Source organism: Clinocottus analis, unplaced genomic scaffold (assembly GCF_023055335.1).
Source record: "Clinocottus analis isolate CAN_PGR_092001 unplaced genomic scaffold, fCliAna1.0.p SCAF_28, whole genome shotgun sequence".
Taxonomy (NCBI): Eukaryota; Metazoa; Chordata; class Actinopteri; order Perciformes; family Cottidae; genus Clinocottus; species Clinocottus analis.
Genome location: NW_027176020.1, coordinates 1,534,277 through 1,543,241, shown reverse-complemented (window position 1 = coordinate 1,543,241; position 8,965 = coordinate 1,534,277). Strand labels below are relative to the sequence as shown.

At 52.5% G+C, this 8,965-nt stretch overlaps 1 protein-coding gene across 3 annotated transcripts in view; it reads left to right on the top strand.

Moving 5' to 3' along the window:
• lnx1 (ligand of numb-protein X 1) overlaps positions 1–8,965 on the top strand; it is a 25,349-nt gene that overhangs the window by 11,137 nt on the left and 5,247 nt on the right. For 2 of the 3 annotated variants that reach the window (XM_068592696.1, XM_068592693.1), the window contains exons 2-5: positions 1,228–1,478; positions 4,019–4,174; positions 6,942–7,150; positions 7,243–7,680. In XM_068592696.1, coding sequence (XP_068448797.1) covers positions 1,228–1,478; positions 4,019–4,174; positions 6,942–7,150; positions 7,243–7,680 — 1,054 coding nt within the window. Of the gene's footprint in view, positions 1–822; positions 1,166–1,201; positions 1,479–4,018; positions 4,175–6,941; positions 7,151–7,242; positions 7,681–8,965 lie in introns of those variants that run through there. The other variant, XM_068592695.1, reaches the window with a different exon arrangement.

Below are 8,965 nucleotides of genomic sequence, written 5' to 3'. Positions count from 1 at the left end.
TTCCAATGAATAAAAAAATATATTTTCCCCAAAAAATAATTTCTGTTGCTTTCTTGTGGCAGAATCCGTTCTAACTTGTCGGATGTTTCCTCCGCGGCGCTGAGCGTGAGCGGCGCTGAGCGTGAGCGGCGCCGAGCGTGAGCGGCGCTGAGCGTGAGCGGCGCTGAGCGTGAGCGGCGCTGACAGATGATTGAATGTGAATTTAAGAAAACACCCAGTAGACATGAGGGGGGGGCGACTGACACAACACTGGAATATAAAACAGAGATTGCCTAAATGTTGTTTTTCTCCTGAACAACATGCCGAATCTTCTCCCTGTCAGCACACACACACACACACACACACACACACACACACACACGTATTATGCTGCACGCCTTAACAGGCTTTTCACCCTGACGATATTAAATTGGGAATGTTTGTGCGTGAGTGAAATGCGTCCCCATTGTGCTGTTGGAGTGTTTCCCTGCGTCTGTACCGTGGAGGTTCTGCAGACCAGCGGCCCGCCTCCCCGGCTGTCTCTGCGGAGCCGTCAGCGCCAAACATTAACTGGGTTTTAATGAGCTGGATCAAACCCAGGCGGCACTTCAGCAGGAGCTCGGATGAAAAAATAATAAAAACACGGCGAGCGGCGTCCATCACGAGACTTTACATCGAGCCAGAAGAGGGAAAAGCATGCTGGGAAGTGGCTAAAGAAACAGGATTACCTCGCTAAGTTGTTGTGTTGCCTCAACCTAAGTTGTTTTGTTGGCTCAACCTAACTAAGTTGTTTTGTTGTCTCAACCTAACTAAGTTGTTTTGTTGTCTCAACCTAACTAAGTTGTTTTGTTGCCTCAACTTAAGTTGTTTTGTTGTCTCAACCTAACTAAGTTGTTTTGTTGCATCAAGCTAACTCTAATATTAGCGGCATTTAGTGATTTAACTCTGCTTTTTTGGGCCTTTTTCCTCCTCATGCCTCAACACAGCGAGGGGCAAGAGGGTTGGGGCTTGAATCCATTTTGTAAATAAAGTTTTATCTCCAGGTTGCGTGCAACAGTTTTTTCCAAGGTGTTTTTTGAAGCGTCTGCGCCTTTAAAAGTTGCGTCTGGTGTGATATGGATGCATGTTCAGCATGCAGCTCGTTCCGAAGTCGGTTCCAGCCGCATCATCCGAGTTCGCCGCTGACCTTTTTGACCCCGCTGACCTTTTTGACCCCGCTGACCTTTTTGACCCCTGTCTCCCGCTCAGGTGCAAAGGGGCCTCTCACTATGGGCTCTCGGCGGACAGGAAGCGGCGCTCGCAGGAGGGCGAGTGCACCGACAGCACGTCCGAGCTCACGCTCGCCACGCTGCCCAGCGACGGAGGCCCCACCTCCGCCGCCGTGGCGCTGCTGTCGGACGAGCCCGGCCTGGTCAACCCCGCCTTCGACCCCAGCATGGAGGACAACAGCCAATCAGGCAGCACCACCAGCCTGGCAGCTCGCAGCAGCAGCAAGAAGAGTGAGTGGGGGAGGGGCTCGAGTCTCTAGTCTCTAGTCTCCTCGGACGTGACTGGAGACTATCCTCAAACTCTAGTCTCCAGTCTCTAGTCTCTAGTCTCTAGTCTCCAGTTTCTAGTCTCCAGTTTCTAGTCTCCAATCTTTAGTCTCCAGTCTCCAGTCTCTAGTCTCCAGTTTCTAGTCTCTAGTCTCCAGTCTTTAGTCTCCAGTTTCTAGTCTCCAGTTTCTAGTCTCCAGTCTCTAGTCTCCAGTCTCTAGTCTCCAGTTTCTAGTATCTAGTCTCCAGTCTCTAGTCTCCAGTCTCTAGTCTCTAGTCTTTAGTCTCCAGTCTCTAGTCTCCAGTTTCTAGTCTCTAGTCTCTAGTCTCCAGTCTCAAGTCTCTAGTCTCTAGTCTTTAGTTTCTAGTCTCTAGTTTCTAGTCTCTAGTCTCCAGTTTCTAGTCCCAGTTTTTAGTCCTAGTCTTTAGTCTTTAGTTTCTAGTCCCAGTCTCTAGTCTCCAGTCTCTAGTCTCTAGTCCCAGTCTCTAGTCTCCAGTCTCTAGTCTCTAGTCCCAGTCTCTAGTCTCTAGTCTCTAGTCTCTAGTCCCAGTCTCTAGTCTCTAGTCTCTAGTCCCAGTCTCTAGTCCCAGTCTCTAGTCTCTAGTCTCTAGTCCCAGTCTCTAGTCTCTAGTCTCTAGTCCCAGTCTCTAGTCTCTAGTCTCTAGTCTCTAGTCTCCGTGCTTCTCTCTCTCCAGCTGCAGTAAAACTCGGCGCTCGCTCGACCTCAAATACAGTGTTTGTTTTTTCTAATGATCTCTGATAGAAATCCTATCAGCCAATTAGCTGCACTGACTCCCACACACACACACACACACACACACACACACACACACACACACACACACACACACACACACACACACACACACACACACCGATCCATACCAGCTCTCTTTCGGGAAAACAGCAGGAAGCACAGAGAAAACCCAGAAAGTCACGTTGAGGACGGCGTTCTGCAGTCAAGGAGAGCTGGAAGGAGAGTCGGGGTTAAATTTAGCCCGACGCTCGTCGGCCCGCTCGTCTCCCGCCCCGTGAAACCAGGAAGTTTCACTGGGCCGGGACAGGCCGAGCCGAGCCGGGCCGGGCCGGGCCGAGCGCCACAAGCAGCCGCGTGAGCGCCGCTGCTGCTGAACAAGCTGACAGCTCCAGAAGCAGCCGGCGCTTTTAAAGAATAATGTGGCTGTCAGGAGCTCTCGCATCTCCCAGGGCCCGCAGAGGGAGGGGGGGGGGAGGAAGAGAGGGGGGAGGGAAGGGGAGGGGGGGAGGGGGGGGGGGCGCTGCAGAGGCCGAGGCTCCACTGCAGCCTCCTGGAAGCCAGCCGTCCCGGCTCCAAGAACAGCAGAAAGTACCAGGCGGCGGTCTCACTGGGAGGGGGGTCTCCTTTTTTGGACGCGGTCACGAGCGTCCTCATCCGCCGGCGTTACGCAACCGTCAGCACGGGGTTAGCTTTATTAATTAGCTCCTCCATCCACACACACTCACACACACAAGAAAAGGAGCTTTTGCACCGAGTTTTATGTTTTTTTTTCTCACCAAAACACATTTCTAACAAATAACAAGAACCTTTTTCTTTTTCAATATCCTGCATTGTTTGTTGGGGTTTGAACTCGATGCTGAACGTAGTTAGCGACGAGCTGCTAAACATTATGCAGCATTTAGCAGCTAAAGAGCCAGATATTCCAAACAACGACGAAATAATACAATTAGCTGCTGAACGTAGTTAGCGACTAGCTGCTGAACGTAGTTAGCGACTAGCTGCTGAACGTAGTTAGCGACTAGCTGCTGAACGTAGTTAACAACTAGCTGCTGAACATAGTTAGCGACTAGCTGCTGAACGTAGTTAGCGACTAGCTGCTAAACGTAGTTAGCGACTAGCTGCTGAACGTCGTTAGCGACTAGCTGCTGAACAAAGTGGAGCATTTAGCGGCTAAAGAAGCATTTACGATGATAAACATATTTGCCGTTCTGATTTGAACGGCGTCTGTACGTCCACGTTGGGTTTGTTTCGTGAGTTCTTGCTGTGGGTGCATTGCTTTGGCTTTGCGGCCACAAACTGTCAATCAGCACAGTGACGTTCAACTGGATGTGCGACGCGTTGCACACGTGCGTCCTCACAAACATAGTTTAACTGGGAGCCAGCGATAAAAGCATTGCTCTGCAGCTGAAGGTCTAATCCTCTGAGGGTACTTAACATGCAAATTCAACAGCCGATCAAATAAAGTAAATCAAGATAAGGGGGAGGATGATTGCTGGAAACTTAACTACAGTTGCAAAATGCACTGTTTTTTGCACGTGGTGAGACTAAGTCTAGTTTCAACAGCACCTCCTGGACCACACAGGGACTTCATCTTCTCACCAGAAGCCTCTAAAAGCTGAAAGAAGGCACTTGATTGGCCCTCATGGAGGCCGATTCAGACATGTCCGGGCATGTCGAGTGTGCAGTAATCTATAAAGGGCTTCTCTCTCTCTCTCTCTCTCTCTCTCTCTCTCTCCCTCTCTGCAGTCAGAAACTTTGACCGGTCCTCAGTGAGGAGCCGCTCCTTCCGGAGGCTGAACCGGGCCTTTAGCGTCCTGCGGCGCACAAAGAGCGGCAACGCGGTGAGCAACGAGACGTCGGAGGAGAGAGACAACGTCAGGAACACCAACGTGCCGCGCGAAGGTGACGACCGCCTCCGCCTCTTTGCTTCTCAGTAACGTGGATGTTGTTGTTGGTTTTTTTTCATGTGCTGGTTTTGCGTCTTTATGTCACTGCTGCGTTTGCACTTAACGATTCCCCCTGAAGGCGACCGGCTGTGTGCACGTTTCCAATGTGTGTGTGTTTTGAGATGTTCGCTCAGCTTGCGGGAGGGAGGAGGGGGACGAGGGAGAGCCGGCTCGGGAGCCCTCGATGTAACAGGAGCATATGTTTCTTTAATAATTCAGCTGCAGATTGCACGAGTCCGCTGGTGCATTAATAGAGACGGATCAGGAGGGAGCGCGGTAGCCCGCGGCGCTTTAGACAGGGAGGGGATACGGGAGGTCACCGAGACCAGGATGATGACCTTCCCTCCTCCTCCTCGTCCAGTTCTTCTCCTCTATCGCCTTCTTCTTCTCCCGCTCCCCCTCCTCTCCAACACATCAAGGGGTCAACAGGTTTGAACTCGCTGCTGAACGTAGTTAGCGACTAGCTGCTAAACATAGTGCAGCGTTTAGCAGCTAAAGGATCTAAGTGTTAGAAAAAAACACAGAATAGCAACTAGCTGCTGAACGTAGTTAGCAACTAGCTGCTGAATGTAGTTAGCAACTAGCTGCTGAACGTAGTAAGCAACTAGCTGCTGAATGTAGTTAGCGACTAGCTGCTAAATGTAGTTAGCAACTAGCTACTAAACATAGTGCCGCACTCATCAGCTAAAGAGCCAAAAATTACGAAAAACAACTAAATAACAATTAGCTGCTGAACATCGTTAGCAACTAGCTGCTGAACGTAGATAGCAACTAGCTGCTGAATATTGTTAGCAACTAACTGCTGAACATTGTTAGCAACTAGCTGCTGAACGTAGATAGCAACTAGCTGCTGAACATAGATAGCGACTAGCTGCTGAACATTGTTAGCGACTAGCTGCTGAACATCGTTAGCGACTAGCTGCTGAACATCGTTAGCGACTAGCTGCTGAACATCGTTAGCGACTAGCTGCTGAACTTCGTTAGCGACTAGCTGCTGAACTTCGTTAGCGACTAGCTGCTGAACATAGATAGCGACTAGCTGCTGAACATCGTTAGCGACTAGCTGCTGAACATAGATAGCGACTAGCTGCTGAACATCGTTAGCGACTAGCTGCTGAACATCGTTAGCGACTAGCTGCTGAACATAGATAGCGACTAGCTGCTGAACTTCGTTAGCGACTAGCTGCTGAACATCGTTAGCGACTAGCTGCTGAACTTCGTTAGCGACTAGCTGCTCAACAGGTTTGCAGCAACATGATGGAGTCGTCCTCAGGGATCCACAAGATGTGACGTAGGAGAGAAAATGTGCTCCGGAGATATTTAACGTGATATCCTGAGAGAGAGAGAGAGAGAGAGAGAGAGAGAGAGAGAGAGAGAGAGAGAGAGAGAGAGAGAGAGAGAGAGAGCATGATGTTGGGAGGAAGAGCTGCAGCGTGACGGGAGGAAGGAACGTGGTGTTGCGTAAGAATGAAGGATGACGAGCGATCGGGGGACCAGATTATTCTCCGAGGGCATCGCTGAGGAGAGGCTGAGAGGATAGATTAAATATTCATTGCCCGCCGCTTGGAGAGACAAAGATAGACGAGTGGAGAGGATATAGAAGGTTGAAGTAGAGAGGGATCCATACGGAACAAATGGAGGGAAGAGCGGATACGGTGCGCGATAACGGGGGGGGGGGGGGGTGGGTTGTCCTCCGCAAGGACGAGGATGAAGAAAGACGAGAGGTTGGCGTGACGGAGAGGAAGGGTTGCGTAATGGAAGGAAGGGTTGCGTAACAAGCTGCAGGTCTCCGTGTTAATGGGGTCTCCGCCCCCCCGAGAGCAATCTGCCGCGATAAAGAGAAAATATTGACTTTGGATTGGAGAAAGTGCAGCGTGAGTGAGAACGACACTGACTGAGAGAGAGAGAGAGAGAGAGAGAGAGAGAGAGAGAGAGAGAGAGAGAGAGAGAGAGAGAGAGAGAGAGAGAGACGAGCTTCATCGCCAAAGAAAATGAAATCAGGCCTCCGCTTGTCGTTTATTGGCGATGGCTGTCGGGCCCAAAAGATCCACACCCGCATCCACATGGTCCGGTTTAGGATGTGTCAGTGAGTGGAGTTCACCAGCGGGCACGCAGGGAAGAGTTTACACCATGAAATGAGATTTTTAAAAAAAGAAAAGAAAAGCGGCAAACCCTTCAGAGATGTGGAGCTTTTACGATCCGATTTAATTGCGTCGCCGTCTTGAAGTCGTACTTTGTGCGGAGAGAAACATAAAAGGATGAATGCGACTCATTTTCACTGTGCGGTGCAGAGCTTTGTGCTTGTTATATCTGTACTCACCCTCCCTCCCCCCTCCTCCCCCCTCCTCCCCCACTTCTGCCCAAAGAAATAACCTTGTGGAAATGTAGAAATCGAGGGTTTTCCCATGCGGACTCGCTGCAGATGTATGTGACTAATGATACAAACATCGAGCAGGATAACCAGCCAAGTACATTTTCCCTCTTGGCTTGTACGAGTTTGTTTTAGTAACCTGAGGGAGTGGAGACAGCTGGTTCCACTGCAGAACCCCCCCCCCCTCCACCCCCCACTGTTATATTTGGCTCTTTGTCTCACTAGATTTTTCATGTCATTGCACAGTAACATTCAGAACGCCTCCTCCCCCCTCCTCCTCCCCCCTCCTCCTCCCCCCTCCTCCTCCTCCCTCCTCCTCCCCCCTCCTCCCTCCTCCCCCTCCCTCCCGTAGCGCTGCCGCTTCCCCAGCTGCACCACCTGATCCCCGACGGCGAGCTCACCAGCATCAAGATCACGCGGGCGGACCCCTCGGAGCCGCTGGCCATCAGCATCGTGGGCGGCAGCGAGACGCCGCTGGTGCGCATCCTGATCCAGGACATCTACAGGGAGGGCGTCATCGCCCGGGACGGACGCCTGCTGCCCGGGGACATGATCCTGAAGGTGAGCGGCGCTCCACGGATCCATCCGCCCCAAAATCGGATCAAGGCTTTTTTTTGTTTCATCCCCGCGTCCTCTCCGTCGTCCTCTCTCAGGTGAACGGCATCGACATCAGCAACGTGCCGCACTGCTACGCCCTCGCCACCCTGAAGCAGCCCTGCCAGCTGCTCCGGCTGACGGTGCTCCGGGAGCAGCGCCACCGCTACCGCTCGCACGGCGGCCACGGCCACGGGCACGACGCCGCCGCCGCCGCCGCCGCCTCGGCCTCCGTCCCCCACGGGCCGCCGCCGCCGCACCACCACCCCGTGAGGGACGACAGCGTCCACGTGGTCCTGAACAAGTCGGAGCCGGACGAGCAGCTGGGCATCAAGCTGGTGCGGCGGCCCGAGGAGCACGGCGTCTACATCTTCCACCTGCTGGAGGGCGGCCTGGCGGCGCGCGACGGGCAGCTGTGCATCGGCGACCGCGTGCTCGCCATCAACGGGCACGACCTGCGCTACGGGGCGCCGGAGCACGCCGCCCTGCTGATCCAGGTCAGACCCCCGATAGGAGGTTCAGAGTCGGGTCGAACTCGTCCACGTGCGCCGCTCGTTCTTACCCAGAATCCCCCTTGGGGGGGGGGCGTTGGAGATAATTGCGGTGATTCGGGGGATAATTGTGCTGTTGTGTCTGCGCTCGCTGCGGTTAATGGCGCTTAATTGTGGTGTTTTTTCTTCCACTAATGGGCCGGGCCGTGCGGCCGGCTCTGGCTCCCGGTGCCGGTCAGTTGGCGTGTGTGCTGGCGGTTAATCGCCGGTTAATTGCCGTGTGTCGGCGGCGGTCTGCGCAGGGTCTCTGGGCCCCTCTGCACTTCCTGTCTGCCCCCCCCCCCCCCCCCTTCCTCTTCTGGGCCTCTCGGAGCCGGCGCTCGCTGTCGGAGATTAACTGCCGGGGAAAGAAATTAAATTAGTCCAGTTAAGGCAATAATGAGCCGGACCGGCTGAGACCAGGAGGTCTGTCTGACGGAGTCTCACGGTTACTTCAAAATGGACCAAACTCGACCTGTTTCTCTCCTTAAAGGGGCAGCTCCATAGCTCCATTTCAAGCAGGATTTGTCAAATGTCATATTTTATTTCCGTGAGCATCTTGAATGAAATTTATGGTTTAAAGCGAATGAATCAGTCGTTTAATGACCAGATTTAATCGTTCGGCACTTGGGGAATGCGCTTGAGTTGGATGATTGATGCCGAATCACCGCATCTGTCTACGCTTTAGCTTAGCGTAGCTTAGCTTACCATTAAGACTGGAAACAGGGCGAAAAAACAAGCCAGGCTGCGTCTGAAGGAAACATGAAAGCATCTCCAGAGCCCATCGTGAACACGTTATATCTCTTTTAGTTTAATATGACCAGAACTCAAAATGTGGTAACAACAATTCATCGTCTTTTATGTGACATTGCAACTAAAACCGCCTCTTCCAGACTCACTGGACCTCACCGCTGCTTCCTGTTAGCTGTAAGAGGCTGAAATAATGAATTCATTCCTAAACAATCAGCTAGTAGTATGAGACGCTGAGCACAGGTTATTACAGAGCTGTGGTGACGACCGTTTCGATGCAGTTTAGCGCCGAGGCGGCTAAAGTAAATGCTCGTGAGGCACCACAGATGTGTAAGATCTGTGTGAAAGTATGTTTTTTTGTTGCTGTATGCACCACAGAGCAGCTTCACAAGGTCCCGCCTCCGCCGCTGCATCCGGTCGTCTCCATCCGTCAATGGCTTTAACGCGTGGGGGCTAGCAGGCTAGCTGCGGCTAAGCTAAAGCCGCGGCGTCAACCCCTGAT